The sequence below is a fragment of the Carya illinoinensis genome, chromosome 16 (genome assembly GCF_018687715.1).
Source record: "Carya illinoinensis cultivar Pawnee chromosome 16, C.illinoinensisPawnee_v1, whole genome shotgun sequence".
Classification (NCBI taxonomy): Eukaryota; Viridiplantae; Streptophyta; class Magnoliopsida; order Fagales; family Juglandaceae; genus Carya; species Carya illinoinensis.
The window spans coordinates 22,715,654-22,731,660 of NC_056767.1; the positions used below are offsets into that span (position 1 = coordinate 22,715,654).

General features: G+C 33.3%; 1 protein-coding gene and 1 pseudogene across 3 annotated transcripts; both read right to left on the reverse strand.

Annotated features, from left to right (window-relative positions):
- Window positions 1-6,106: 6,106 nt before the first annotated feature.
- LOC122298466 (disease resistance protein RUN1-like) lies at window positions 6,107-15,782 on the reverse strand. Of its 3 annotated transcripts, none has more exons than XR_006239418.1 (6): window positions 14,273-15,782; window positions 12,924-14,031; window positions 12,206-12,481; window positions 11,169-12,104; window positions 10,397-11,069; window positions 6,107-6,870 (listed from the first exon to the last, which is right to left on the reverse strand). XR_006239418.1 is itself a non-coding variant. In XM_043108216.1 (5 exons), the coding sequence occupies exons 1-5, from the start codon at window positions 14,776-14,778 to the stop codon at window positions 11,004-11,006; spliced, it is 2,892 nt and encodes a 963-aa protein (XP_042964150.1). In that variant the 5' UTR covers window positions 14,779-15,782; the 3' UTR covers window positions 6,727-11,003. The 3 variants fall into 3 exon arrangements, 1 of the variants encoding a protein (XP_042964150.1); XR_006239419.1 differs by having other exon boundaries at window positions 6,727-9,657; XM_043108216.1 differs by having other exon boundaries at window positions 6,727-11,069.
- On the reverse strand, window positions 6,727-10,733 carry LOC122298918 (annotated as a pseudogene).
- Window positions 15,783-16,007: the final 225 nt, after the last annotated feature.

Sequence of the window (16,007 nt, forward strand, 5' to 3'; positions counted from 1 at the left end):
CCATATGCAACGCCTCCGATGCCAAGTCCTCTGAAAAAGCAACGCAGGCCTCGTCCAGACATTTATCAAACACTACACCCGTCGGCGAGATGAACTAGATGCCCTTGGCTACTCCTGCCTCTAGAATGACCTCCCTTCTCGATCTCGACGATTCCCCCCATCACTGTCTTTGTAACAGGCAAGAATTGTTCACCACCACGGTTTCCTACTACTTTCCACTGAGATTTTAAGGCTTGTTTATTACCTTCGGCTTGTTTACTTTCTTCACTTATAGAGTTAAATACATGATTTTTAAATGTCATTTTTTGAGAGAGAAATAAAATGATAGTGCTCAGGACATGATCAAATATTCAACTTTCTTTAAAATTCAACTCAGAAAAAGGGAAAGAGAGAGAGAGAAATAAATCTATTCATCATCCGAGAGGTTGCCAAGCATTCACTCCCACAATTTCTTGCCAACTTCCTTGCATTACACTATCCCATTATAATCTATGCATAGTCATTCCAGGTCCACCAATGTCTTAAATTGTTTAAGACGTACAAATTAAAGAAATTTGTGGGCCTAACTTATCTCATAAAACCAGTTCAACAAGAGAGGGCTGCACATTGCTTATAAACATAACCAAGACCTTGTCCGTAGGCAATGTGAGATTTAGTCCTCAACACCCTTCCTCATGTGCAGGCCAGTATTTTTTCTAGTTCTTGTCACGAGGTAAGTAGTGTGTATATTTGTCATATGGCATGCTCTGATCTAGTATCATTCTTGTTTCGAGAGGAGCACAATAGATTTGTCACATGATGTTTGTACCACGTCATAAAAAATGGGACTTGTCAATTTTTTTTGGCACATTAAAGATTAAATTAAGAACGTTAAGAACAAAAAATAATTTTTTAATAATAAACTTTATTGTTTTTTTCAAAGTGAATGCATGGTACTTGCACACTCTATGATTGTATGTGGCATTACTCTATGTTTTATATTTCTTTCAAGATCAAGCTTATTTCAATATTTTGGCCGAGAAAATAAATGGTCATCCAAAATATTCTTCTCTAGTTCCACATTACCTCTCTTTCTCCTCACTTATAATGTCAAATACAAGATTTTGAAAAATCATTTTTTAGAGAGAGAAACAAAATGATAGTGCTTAAGACAAGGTCAAATATTCAACTTTCTCCAAAATCCAACCCCGGGGAAAGGGAAAGAGAAAAATTGTCCGAGAGGTTGACAAGCATTCACTCCCAATATTTCTTGCCAACTTCCCCTGCGTTACGCTATCCCATTGTAATCTATGCATAGTCATTCCATGTCCACCAATGTCAAAATTGTTTAGGACGTGCAAATTTACATTTTCAACCAACATTTACTGCCTTTTTCTATTTCCGTACAGTGGCCTATTACACTTGAGCAGATTTTTATGATTCTTATTCCATCAATGTTCATCATTTTGGGCTGCGTGTTTGCATTGGTGCATCACATTGAGGAGATTTTTACATAAAAATATTTTTCATAAAATAATCGATTTTGTGATAAAAAAAGAAAAAAGAAAAATCATGTATGTTATTAAAAATACAAGATTTATGAGTTGAGCTTTTTGTGGCTACAGACTCTAGGTCACGTATTTTAATCAGCATTTAAGGTTGTAAAAAATTCAAACAAATAATAAGAAATATTATTAAATTTATTTAATGGGTGGGCGTATGATCAAGGATGCATATGAAAGTGTCTCGTTTTCTTGGTCTATGCATCATTCCCCGAGAGTCTTTTAAGGCTAAAGGACCTCTCTTTTATGTCACAAAAAAACACTACACATTTCCAAGCTCTTTACATGTCAATAGGATTAATCCTCCACGACTAAATAATATTAGTATATAGCCACTCTAACATCTCCGATCCTATTCTCATATATACCCTATTATGGATAATGATACACTTATGCCTCATTTACTACTTTACTACCCGTCTATTCTTTTCTTTTCTTTTTTGTTTCTTTTTCTGTTTGAATTTGGATTAAAAATTCCAGAATATGATCTTCTTGCATAATTTAGTAGAAAATAAATTCAATCAACCAATGTAGTCATATAAATTAATTCAATTTTATAAAAATTGACTCAAAGAGAAAAAGAAGGTCAATTTTTATATAATTGAATTTATTTTTAATTAAATTACATGATTACGTTAATTGATTGAATTTATTTGTTCCTAGATTATGCAAGAAGCTGATCATGCATTTTATGAGATTTTTAATCCAAATTCAAAGAGCAAAATGGGAAAAAAGAGAGCTGAGTAGTGAAATAATAGTAAATGAGGTGTAAGGATATCATTATCTTTGGCTTCAAATTCTTCTGACGGTTGAAAACAAAACTTGATGCTTGCCGGTCGCTACCAACCTTTGATAGCCCCACGATTGATAATTTAAATATTGATTAATGAAACAGCAAAATAAAAATAATATGAATTATTATATTACACAACATTTTTCAAATGCATAAATCAAGTGAAAATCGAAAGAAAAAATTAAAATAAAAGAGGCACACAAATCCAAATAACTCCATCCAAAAGGGTGCACAAAGCAGGAGAGACGGAAAATTCCAAAGAATCATCAGGTTGTAGCTTCTCTAGATAGTGCATGAGGTTGAAGGAAATGGAGGAATTAATTCAAAATAAATTAAATTTTATAAAACTTGACTCAAAGAGCAAAAGAGGTCGATTTTTATATAATTGAATTTATTTTTAATTAAATTATATGATTACGTTAATTGATTGAATTTATTTTTTCCTAAATTATGCAAAGAGCTGATCAGGCATGTTCTAAGATTTTTAATCCAAACTCAAAGACCAAAAGGGAACAAAAAAAGAGCTGAGTAGTGAAATAGTAGTAAATGAGGTGTAAGGATATCATTATCTTTGACTTCAAATTCTTTTGACAGTTGAAAACAAAACTTGGTGCTCGCCGGTTGTTGCAGGCCAACCTTTGATCGCCCCACGATTGATAATCTAAATATTGATTGATGAAACAACAAAATAAAAATAATATGAATTATTATATTACACAACATTTTTCAAATGCATAAATCAAGTGAAAATCGAAATAAAAAATTAAAATAAAAGAGGCACACAAATCCAAATAACTCCATCCAAAAGAGTGCACAAAGCAGGAGAGACGAAAAATTCCAAAGAACCATCAGGTTGTAGCTTCTCTAGATAGTGCATGAGGTTGAAGGAAAGGGAGGCTACACAATATATATGAGAAAAATTTAGGCGTAAGATGTGTCCATCTATTTTTAGGGGATGTTTGGAGAATGAATTGAAATAAGAATTCTGTAAATAGTAGTAAGATAGTTTGTGAATAGTTGTAAGATAGTTTGAGTTAAATATCTATTGGGTTTTTAGAAAGGAGAGAGAAAAAAAGTTGAATAAAAAATATTATAAAGTTAAATTATTGTTAGAATATAATTTTTTATTTGTGGTCTAAAAAAGTTGAATTATTTTTCGTTTGAAAGTTTGAAAAAATTGTAATGATTAGTTTAAAAAAATTATATTAATTAGTTTGAAAATATTTGGAAAGAAAATTAGATAAGATAAGATGAGATGATATAAAAATTATTTAAGAAAACAGATTTGCTATCTAAAATGTTTCTTTTGTTTTGGTTTTTTCAAAGACTTTTTCATAGAAACATTTTTTTTTTTTTTTTAAGTGAACACCCATTTATCAACCCAATTAATGAAATTTCTAGAAATAGGACCTTTTAAATCCTATAGTAATTGAAATAGGAATTGCCGAGGAACTGTTCTTCTTTTAAAAAAAGTTAGACGTACAAAAGGGAAAACATATAAATAAATAAAAACAAAATGATTCGAGATTAATTAAGTTCATATTAATTCAACTCAATATAAATATATGAAGAATAATATTGGATAATAGTCAATATTGCATGCGATGATTCATCTTGATCTGAGGCCCATGCATCTCTCTCCATCTGCAACTTGGTTGCTATAAAGGTAACAAAATAGCAAAAAGTATCAAAAGATTCAGCCTTGAGTCGCAGGTAAATCAATGTATATCTCACATTAATAATTAGTCATTTTGAAACATAGGCCCGATATGACTTGTGGGCCTCACGTGGAGACTTGGAGTGCTACAACCACTACATCGAATTCAAGAAAAGCTTGCAACTTATAATGCTTTGCTAATAGTAAATGTTGGTTTACACACAATTCTTATTCGTATATCTTAAGGTCTTGTTTGGATGTTGAGCTGAGTTAAAATAAATTGAGTTATTTATGAATAGTAGTGAGTTGAAATATTGAAATGAGTTTTGTGGGATTCACCTAAGATGAGTTTAGATGTATTTGGATGTTAGATGAGTTTAGATGTATTTATGAGAAGTTGAAAAAGGTTGTAAGTCCCACCTGTAAATAGATTTTGAGTTGAGTGATATTTAATGATTTGAGAGTTGAGTGTTTGATGTTAAACTCAGTTTAAAATTAGACTGGAGAGCAGAAAACTACAAAGATGGAAACCTAAAGAAAAAGACCAAGAGATGAAAAATAAATGATGAAAAGTCTCTGAAGGGTTTTTTTTTTTTTTTTTTTTTTCCAAAAAAGAGCAAGATACATACGAATGAATAATGCAATTAAATTATAAAATTATCTAAATGATTATAAGAGCTTTTAAATCATAAAATTCATTAGAAAAAAATTTTGACGGATAAAGGTAAGCCTTTTTTTTTTAATTTTTAATTTTTAATTAATTTATTTATTTTTATTGAAGAAGATGCTCTTCTATCATAAATGATAAAGACATGAAATTCTGTACATACAAACAGATCCATTAATTTAAAAAGAGTGGGATACGGAATTGCATTTCATGTGCACAAACAGTCATGGGTCTGTTTGGTTGGAGTGAGAAAATTGTGTAGTGAAATAACCACTACACAAAAAAAAAAAAAAAAAACAAAAAAACAAAAAATTACCTTAAAGCTATAAAATTCCACATGAACAATTGTTTAGTAGCATGGATGGTGGTTTGTTTGGTTCAGTCTGGATTCCATCTTCTCAAGCTAATCATGCATATCTCCCTATCTCAAGAAGGCAGCGGAAAAGCAAACAAAATTGAAGATTGCACCTTTTAATTGCAACAAAAGTTTAAGATCTAAATCCAAATCTTCCTTTGGATTCTCATCATCATTCTCTAATTTTGTTATTATGATGCCCATGGTTGAGGAATACTGCCTCTTTTGTTAAGGGTACCAATTGAATTCCAAGTTGCAATCATCTCCATCATGACGCCTCTTACCATCCATTAAATCCACCCAACCTTCAATTTCTTCACTGGATGCATCAAAATGGGCACCAACATCTTCATGGAGTACACCTGTATCATGATCTCTTACATTCTCTTCATGCTTTTCTACCAAATGGCCTAAGTTCCAAATCTTTATTTGGATTTTCATCATCGCTTTCATTCTCTTAATAAAAAATTATTGATTATGAAGAAGGCTGGATGTTAACACAAGGACTCCAACTTGAAACGTCTTGCAATGTATTGATCTCCTTTTGCTTGCGCACCGCACAGATTCCAAAATTTTTAATTAAGACTACTCTAGTATTATGGAAGCTATAAAACTTAAGTTGCAAAATTCCCTCCACTGATTTGAAACGCTCTCCTTCTAGTTTGTAGTAATACAACAATACAACATCTGAGCCACTTCTAAAACATGGTGTAAACATTCCAGACTGATATACACCATTATAGTACATATCGATAATCATAATATTATTGATGGAGGGATCAGATTCTCCATGAACAACAACACATGCAATGAATCCTTTAATCTCATCCAAATAAATCAAATCAACATTTAGCCCATCATGTAAATAACTATTTGGAGTTTTCTTCAGCTTCCCATGGTAGTCCCAATCTAGAATCTTATTTCCTGGAAATACAAGGCAACAACGTGGATCTCTAGATTTTCCTGTTGAACAAGCTAGCATCATAATTTTTAATAGACGAAGGTAGTACACAGTACTATGAGAGAGAGAGCATACCTCATATAGTAGAGGATTTATAAGAATTTTATAGCATCCACTCAAGTTAATCCAATGTAGCCCACGAAAGCTGCTTGTATTGAATTCAAACTTATTTGATATTTCAGGAAAACTTTCCAATGAAATGCATCCACTAACTTCTACGCCTTTTATATATGAAGGAAGTTCTAAGATTTCTTAAAGTTGCTTGCAATCATACAACTTAAGGAACAATAATCAAAAAAATCCTCTGATCCACTCAGGAAGGATAACAATATTGCTTCCCATTAAATCTAAAACTTCCAAGGTAGAATAGAAGGCATAAACTAAACCCAATCAAGTTTCAGAAACATTATTGAATTCATTGGATATAGGCTTTGATCATCACATAAGCAACGCGCAAGAGTGAGAAAACGTAGATCTTGCAACTGATGAATGCTATTAGGGTATGCCTTAATTTGTAGCACCTGATTATTTCTAATTCCTCAGGGCTAGTAAGATTCCCAATAGATGAAGGCAATTCGATTATAGCAGCCATGTGATCTAGTTTAAGAATTGTTAAACATTTCATTTCACTCTCAATCTCAGGAAACTTCTGCAGCCTTACGCAAAAAAGAAAGAGATCTCAACTTGAGGGATCTTAGAAAACTAGTAAGGCTGTTGCAGTTTTCAATTAACAATGTGATGAGTTTATCAAGGAAGCCAATAGATTGATGTACCTCAATTAAGTAACAACAACTGTCAATGTCCAATCTCTTTAAAGTCCGGAGCCCCGATACAACAGGAATCTTTGTTAGGAATTCACATTTAAATAATTCCAAAATTTTCAAATTCTGGCACTTCTGTATAGAAGAAAACAAAATAAGAAAAAATATGTTAGCTCGTAGAAAACTTACAGCACACACACACACACACACACACACACACACACACACATATATATAGTTTAAAGAAAAAAATAATGGCACCTTCAATCTGTCTTCCAATTCTTTGATGAAGTAATCATCCATTTTTAAAACGACGAGTTTCTTTCCATGAAAGTTTTGCAGGAAAGAACAACTAGGATAGCCATGCCAATCAAGTACTCTTAGCTCATTTGAGAGATAATTAGGCCTTCTTGAATAGTGTTCATTACGATTTATAAATATCCTGAGCCTTCTCATCGTCGAGAAAGTCCCAGGATTCAAATCTAAAAAGTCTTGTTTTGGAAACATTATCAATATGCCTTGAATCTTGTTTGTTCCCTAGTAAGACAATGCAAACAAAATCTGAGCATAACATTCTTCATATTTTACCACTTGCTAGAATCGTAATTTTGTTCATATACATTGTGCATTTACTTTCTTTTTATTTTCTTTTTTAAACTTAACGTTTGATTTTTATTTTTAGAATGTCCCAAACTAAGTGATCGAACGCAAAATGTCCATGTTTGCTTTCATATTTACCTATCAATTTTATCTTTCAATATAGGAAAAAAGCATGATACTAAAAAAGAAATTGTCTTTTTTCCTCCTAATTTAAGGCATTCTACTCATAAACAAAATATCCATTATGAGATGAATACGTGCTAGATGTACTCATACAGATAAATGGGTGCATGTATATGTAATCTCAATCCACTTTTACATTCAAAAAATGAGATGTTTTTTTATTTTATTTTTATTTTTATTCAACTCTTACCTTAGTTTCTTCAAATACATGACGAACGTTATTATGAAACCACAACCTACTACGTTTCTTGGGTTCTTTGGGTGATTCTTGATGAACAGTTTCTCTACCCATATCTTTGAGTAAGTCATGCATGATTAATCTGCCAGACTCAATGGTAATGAGAGGCTTATCCACTAGTTCTTTGATACCACATTTAGGAAAGAAACCACAACTATCTTGTACTTTAATAACAAATTCTTCTTCCTCGCCTGTAAAGAAACATGCAATATCCAAGAAAATACTCTTCTCGCTTTCTTCCAAGCCATCATAACTTATTCTATGCTTTTCATGAATATCGTTGTGAGGAATTCTTTTGTACTTTTCTAAAGCACTTCTCCAATAATGAATGTCCCTACCATATAGATTCGAGCCTAGCACCATTAAGGCCAATGGAAGGCCCCCAACGTAATGCAGTATATCTTCTGTGAGTTCTACAAAATTAAGGTTAAGATTTTCATTGTTGAAGGCATTCCAACAAAAAAGCTGAAGAGCTTCATCATGATCCAATTCCTTCACTTTATATTATAAATGAACATTATTACTAGTTAATACATATTCATCTCTAGTTGTTATAATGATTGTACTTCCTAAACCAAACCAATCACATCCTCCAAGTAGGGTTTCAACTTTGACCAACTGATCCAAATCATCAAGAACTAAAAGAACACTTTTACTCCAAAGCATCTCTTTTATGAGACCAATTCCATCATCAACCTTTCCAACCTTTAAACTTGAGTCTCCTAGGATCTCGTAAAGAAGTTTCTCTTGCAATTGAATTAAACCATACTCACGCTTTGAAGTTTCTCTCTCATTTGCAAGAAAGCAACAATCTTCAAACTGGTCAGTAAATGTGTTGTAGATTTCTTTTGCCAGACTTATCTTACTAACTCCACCAATTCCATAGATCCCTAGTATGCATGTATCATTCACTCCCACACTTAGAAGCTTATTATAGACATCTTGCACTCTAGACTCCGTTCCAACTGGATGCTTGACAACATCATTTAAATATTTACACTTTACTAATCTTGAAACCTCTCGAACAATTTCTTGAATAAATTCTTGTTGGTCCTAACAATGCAAAAAGATAAAAAATAAAAAATAAAAGAATAATAAGATAGAATTTTCACAATAAATAAACAAAAGAAAATGAACTAGTACACAACTTTTTATGTGGTAGCAAATGGCAATGATCTATTTAATGAACTTTTTTTGCTTCCATTCTCGAATTCGGTTTGGCTCATTAAGAAGTAGGAGTCTTCTAATTTAATGATGAGTTCCTAAATTTTGATATACACACATACATAAAATTGTATTATAAATATGCACTAAGATCACATTTTTGTTTTTAAATGAAGGCATACGAGTAGAAGTAGTATACCTATCTCCTAAAGTGAATCCAGACAAACTGGCCACTTCTATTAGGGCTACTTTCCACTCTTGCACCTTCGACTCGTCCTTGAACCTATCTTTAAGTTTAGCCAATGCTTTTACGAAACTCTCTCTGATGTCATACCTCTGTTGGATTTATATCGTAAAACACTGGTAAAACCTTTTGTTACTTCATTTTTTTACACTCTAAGATTTTCATCAACTCATCCAAACACCTTGTGGATGATATTGCATAGTTTTTGAGAGAATAACTATTGAGATCCTTGAGCTTTCAATAGCTTTGAGAAGTTCTTCCGAGATTTCCTCCCCTTTTGGAAGCTTGTAATCTATGTATGTGTTTATTTTCTTTCGATCCAAAGCTTGATGGAGTTGGGCAGTGAAATTTTGATGAGTATCTTCACCCATAAAACTCAAGAATACATCATAAGTTCACCAAAGAGTAAAGGAAGAAAGGGAAGTGGAAGAAGCACCTTGAACGACCATTAGAGAAGTCACTATTTATCTATGACGATTGATTACTAATTAACCTGCAAAACAACTCTACTTAAATTGAGTTAGAAGCCACGTTGCATCATTTAATATTTCACGTAAAAGTTGATATATGAGGGGTTTCTTGGCATCGGAACATTTGATGGAGATAAATAATAAATAACACAAATGATCCTTAGCTAGCTTTTGGCAACTTCAAAGAAAGAATAGGCATTTTCTTGGTCAACAACTTCCATGAGGTACTTTCATTGAGATAAATAATAAAACACACGTGATACTCTTCTTGGCAACTACGTATTATAGCCAAGAAAGACAAAAGTTTGCCATCAATATTGACGGCCTTATTGAAACATGAGTGATTATCGATCTAATAGATGAGCAAGCTAGCATGCCAGTTCACCCAACCGATAGCCAGTAAGCATCACAGTAACCATCAAACTCTACTCTACATAACAAAATAATTAAAAATTTAAAACATTAAGAAAGAAAATGAAGACTTCAAGTTCTTGGTATAATTATTCCTTCCTGCTCTATTTGTGTACAAATAAAATGAGGTCTGTCAAGGACATCACAATGCACTCTGTTAAGGACGTGTTTTACACCACCAAGTATACGAATACCTACAATGAAATAAGAGGGTGACATGGGAGACCAAGTGGAACTCCGATTCCTAGGTTCATCTTAATTTAATTCATTGTAGAATAGGTCAAGAATAATGGATAATCAGAAGGTAGAACATGAGGTAATGGAGTAGTAACTCATGAAGAGTGATTGTACCTTAATGATTTTTGGTTTAGTCATTGCATGCGATGATTCATCTTGATCTGAGGCCCATGCATCTCCCCATCTGCAGCTTGGTTGATACAAATCTAGCAAAATAGCATAGAGTATCAAAGATCGAGCCTTCACACTCGACTCGAAGCTCTGAATCCAAATCTTCGTTTGTATTGTCATTGTGGTTGTCAATCTCTAAATCAGAAGGTTGGACGTTAACACAAGGACTCCAACTTCCAACTTGCAATGTATTAATCTCCTTTTGCTTGCGTACCACACGGACTCCAAAACTTTTAATTAGCATTTTACCACCATACTTAAGTTGCAGACTTCCCTCCATTGATTTGAAACACTCTCCATCTAGTTTGTGGTAATGCAACAATACATGATTTGAGCCTGATGAAATAAATGATAATGTATACGTAGAATATTGATATACACCATTATAGTAGATCGAGATAGAAACTCCATCCATGAATTTCCCTTGGAAGGGATCGGGCCCAACAACAGCACATGCAATGATTCCTTTAATGTCATCCGAGTAGAGCAAATCAACATTTACCCCATGTGATACATAACTATTTGGAATCTTCAACTTGCAATGATAGTTCTAATCTGGAATCTTATTTCCTGGAAATAAAAGTTCGTAATCTGCATCCTGGTCCTCTACATTTTCCTGTTGAACAAGCATGCATCATAATTTTTAGTAGACAGAGGTACACAGTACTATGAGAGAGAGAGAGAGAGAGAGAGAGAGAGAGAGAGAGAGAGAGACCTCAAATAGTAGAGGATTTACAAGCATTTTGTGGCATCCACTCAAGTTAATCGAACATAGCTCACGAAAGCTGCTTCTATTGAATTCAAACTTATTTGATACTTCAGGAAAACTCTCCAATGACATGCATCCACTAACGTCTACCTCTTCTATATTTGGAGGAAGTTCTAAGATTGCTTCAAGTTCCTTGCAATTCCTCAACAAAAGAGTGCATAATCCAACAAATCTTTTGATCTGCTTAGGAAGAATAATGAAGTTGCTCCCCGATAGATCTAATGTTTTCAATGTGGAATAGCAGGCTGTTAATAGAACGTAATCTAGTTCTGATAGAGGCCGTTTGCCAAGAACCAAATCTTCCAATTTTGGAAATACTTTTGAGGAATAGTGCCCATCATTTGAAATGCTTGACTTCATTGGAGGTGGAGACGAGAGCAATTCTGCAATAGTGGGTAAGGGATATTGTCTTTTATTTGAACTAACATCGAGATAGAGATAATATAGACGTTGCAACTCAAGAATGCTGGTAGGGATATGCCTTAATTTGTGGCATTCGCTTAGTTTTAAATACTCAAGTCCAGTGAGGTTCCCAATAGATGAAGGAAGTTCTTCTATAGCAGTGCCTTGTAAATCAACATATGCTAAACATTTCATTTCACTCTCAATTTCGGGAAACTTCTGCAACCTTTTGCAATGACAAAGAAAAAGGGTTTGTAGAGATCTCAACTTGAGGGATCTTGGAAAACTAGTAAGGCTCAGGCAATTTTTAATTGACAATTTGATGAGTTTATCAAGGTAGCCAATAGATTGATGTATCTCAACTAAGTCATTGCAGTACTCAATGTCCAATTTCTTTAAAGACTGGAGCCCTGACACATCATGAATCTTTGTTAGGAATTGACATTTAGAGAATTTCAAAGTTTCCAAGTTATGGAAATTCTGTAAAAAAGAAAAAAAAAATAAGGAAAAATATGTTAGCTTGTAGAAAGTTTACAACATATATATATAGATAGATAGTTTAAAGAAAAAAATAAATGTACCTTCAATCCGTCTCCCAATTCTTTGATCAAGCTTTCATCCATTCTTAAAACTTTGAGTTTCTTTCCTTTAAAGTTTTGCGGGAGAGAATGGCTAGGATAACCACTCCAATCAAGTACCCTTAACTCGTTTGAGAGATAATTAGGTCCTCTTGAAAAATGCGCATTACGATTGATAAATATCCTTAGCCTTTTCATCTTTGAAAAAGCTTTGGAACTCAGATTAATCAAGTCTTGTTTTGGCAACTCTATCAATATGCCTTGAATCTTGTTTATTCCCTAGACAATGCATAACATGCCAACAAAATTAGAGCATAAAGTGCTTCATATTTTACTACTTTCTAGATTAATCATAATTTTGTTCATATATAGTATGCATGTTTTTTTCTAAAAACTCTTAATGTTTGATTTTTATTTTTAGAATGTCTCAAACTGAGTGATCAAACACAAAATGTCAATGTTTGCTTTCAAATTTACCTATGAGTTTTATCTTTTGATATAAGAAAAAAGCATGATACTAAAAAAAATTGTCTCGTTGTAACTAAAAAAATTATTTCTTGTTTCTCCACAATTAAAGCAATCTACTCATAAAAAAAAATACATATTATGAGATAAATGCGTGGTAGATTACTCATACAAAATAAATGGATGCATGTATGTGTATTTCTCAATCCAATTTTACAATTAAATGATGAAATGTATTTTTTTATGCAACTCTTACCTTAGCTTGTCCTAATACAGAACGAACGTCTTCATGAAACCACAACCTACTGCGTTTCTCGGGTTCTTCAGGTGATTCTTGACGAACAATTTCTCTACCCATATTTTTGAGTAAGTCATGCATGCCTAATCTGCGAAACCCATCGATGGTTAAGAGAGACTTACCAATTAATCTTTGGATACCACAGTTAGGAAAGAAACCACAACCATCAAGTACTTTAGTGACATATTCCTCTTGCTCTCCTATAAAGAAACATGCAATGTCCAGGAAAATATTCTTCTCGCATTCATCCAAGTCATCATAACTTATTCTAAGAATTTCTTGAATACTTTTCTCCGGAATCTTTTTGTACTTTTCTAAAGCACTTTTCCAATAATGAATGTCTTTATCATGTAGAGATGAGCCTAGTACTATTAAAGCCCGTGGAAGGCCCCCAGCATAGCGCAATACATCTTCTGTGAGTTCTACAAAATCATGGTTAGGATTTTCATTTTGGAAAGCATTCCAACAGAATAGCCGAAGAGCTTCGTCGTGATTTAATTCCTTCACCTTATATCTTAAATGAACATTATAACTTGCTAATAAATGTTCATCTCTTGTTGTTATAATTATTATACTTCCTAAACCAAACCAACCACATCCTCCAAGTAACTTTTCATCAACTTTGACCGATTGATCTAAATCGTCAAGAACTAAAAGAACCCTTTTACTCCAAAGCATTCTTTTTATGAGACCCATTCCTTCATTGTCATTTCTAACCTTCAAACTAAAGTCACCGAGGATCTCGCAAAGAAGTGTCTCTTGCAATTGAATTAAACCATACTCTTTCTTTGAAGTTTCTCTCACGTTTGCAAGAAAGCAGCAACATTCAAATTGGTCCGTAAATGAGTTATAGATTTCTTTAGCCAAATTTGTCTTACCAACTCCACCAATCCCATATATCCCTAGTATGCGTATGTCATTCACTCCCACACGTAGAAGTATATCATGGATGTCATGTACTCTAGACTCCATTCCGACTGGATGCTTGGCAACGTCATTTAAATATTTAGGCTTTACTACTTTAGAAACCTCTCGAACAATTTCTTGAATAAATTCTGGTTCGGTCCTAGCAATGAAAAAAAAAAGAAAAAGAAAATAAATGAATTTTCACAATAATGAATTCTCACAATAATGAATTTTCGCAATTTCTTGAAAATTCGGTTTGCCTTGTTAAGAAACAGGGGATTTTGAATTAATAAATTCCTAAATTTAGAAATACACAGATACATACACACGTATTATCAAGATGTATTATGATCCATATTCGTATTTAAATGAAGGCAAAAGAGTGAGAAGAAGTATCTTACTTGTCTCCTAAAGTGAACCCAGCCAAATCAGCCACTTTTTTAAGGGCTTCTTTCCACTTCTGGACCTCAGTCTCATTCTCAAACCTACCTTTAAGTTTAGCCAATGCTTTTCCAAAATTTGTTCTCTGATATCTTACCTCGGTTGGGCTTACATCATAAAACACTGGTAGAATCTTTTGCTGCTTTGATATTTTACAGTCAATGATCTTCTTCAATTCATCCAAGCACCATGGGGATGATGCATAGTTTTTTGAGAGTATGACAATTGAAATTCTTGAGTTTTCAATAGCTTTGAGAAGTGCTGGTGAGATTTTCTCCCCTCTTGGAAGCTTGTCATCTATGTATGTATTTATATTTTTTCGACACAACGCATCATGTAGATGGGCAGTGAAACTTTTACGAGTATCTTCACCTCTAAAGCTCAAGAATACATCATATGTCCACCTATGAGGAGAAGGAGAAAGGGAAGAGGAAGAGGAAAAGGAAGAGGCACCTTGAAAGGCCATCGGAAAAGATTTTTTTTTTTTTGGTTTATCTATGATTGATTATTACTTAATATAGAGAACCACTCGGAAGTTAGAAGCATACGAGTTCCTCGGTAACTTCCTTTCGGTTCCTTTTCACAAGAAGTAGCTAGAAATTCAGTTGGTAGACGTTTAATGAATGCCTTGTGGAAAATAAACTCCAGTCTTGTGGAAAAATATGCCCTCCAGTCTATTAGCTAGGCATTTAACAAACGCACCAATCATTTTCATAAAAATTAAATAGCAATTATTATTATTATTATTATCATTTTACAAACTTAAAAATAAAACAAATATTAAAAAATTATTTTCAAAGAAGTTGCCGACACGAAATTAATACATGTGTGGTCCTTAGTAATAGCGTACCACAACTTTTTTTCTCGATGTCTTTTCATTGATTTGTTCATACGAGCTGTACAAAAATTGACCACATGATTTAATTTGGCTAGATTAACGATAAGATAAGAAAATAGTATCCGAAAGATGGTTTGATATGCCAACGAGCATCTCTGTGCTATTTCTAGAAAATAAAAGGAAAGATCGGACAAAAGTTAGTGTACAACATCGGAAAGTATTGAAGGAAAAGAGGGGAGGCGGAGCCAAAGCTCCCACACCCCTGATCTGAACGATGGCGGGAGGATCTTAGGAGGTAGGTTTTAGGGAAAACTTTTTGGGAGAAAAGAGGAAAAGAAGAAGAAGAGAGGGGTAGTATATTTGAAATGCATAAATCAAAGTGAGAAGTCCAAATGAATAAAAGAAAACTAGAAGTATTCTTGGAATTGAGTTTGTACCTTTCTGTAGCAATCTAAATCTTTGCAACAGGTGAGAGGTGACCATTCATTCGTCTTCCATGGTTGCACACCATCATGGGAAATTCTTGATGGTCCCAAGGTGGTAGATTCTCCAAAGAGCACATGTGATCGAAGGAAAGAAAGAATGTTGCACAAGCCAAATCTAGCATCATCCTTGTTTCGAGAGGTGCACAATAGATTTGGCACGTGATGTTTGTACCACGTCTAAAAAAAAAAAAAAATGGGACCCGTCAATTTTTTTGGCACATTTTTTTCCCACATCAAAGATTAAATTAAGTACGTTAGGAGTAAAAAATAATCTTTTAATAATAAATGTCATTTTTTTTAAAATAATTATATGGTACTTACATATTCTACGACTGTATGTAACATTTTTTTATATTTTATATTTCTTTTAAG

Coding starts and splice junctions, on each gene's coding strand:
- LOC122298466 (XM_043108216.1), bottom strand. CDS start 14,778: ATGGCCTTTCAAGGTGCCTCTTCCTTTTCCTCTTCCTCTTCCCTTTCT. Junction 14,032..14,272: donor GGGTTCACTTTAGGAGACAA/GTAAGATACTTC, acceptor TTTCATTGCTAG/GACCGAACCAGAATTTATTC. Junction 12,482..12,923: donor CTGTATTAGGACAAGCTAAG/GTAAGAGTTGCA, acceptor TGCATTGTCTAG/GGAATAAACAAGATTCAAGG.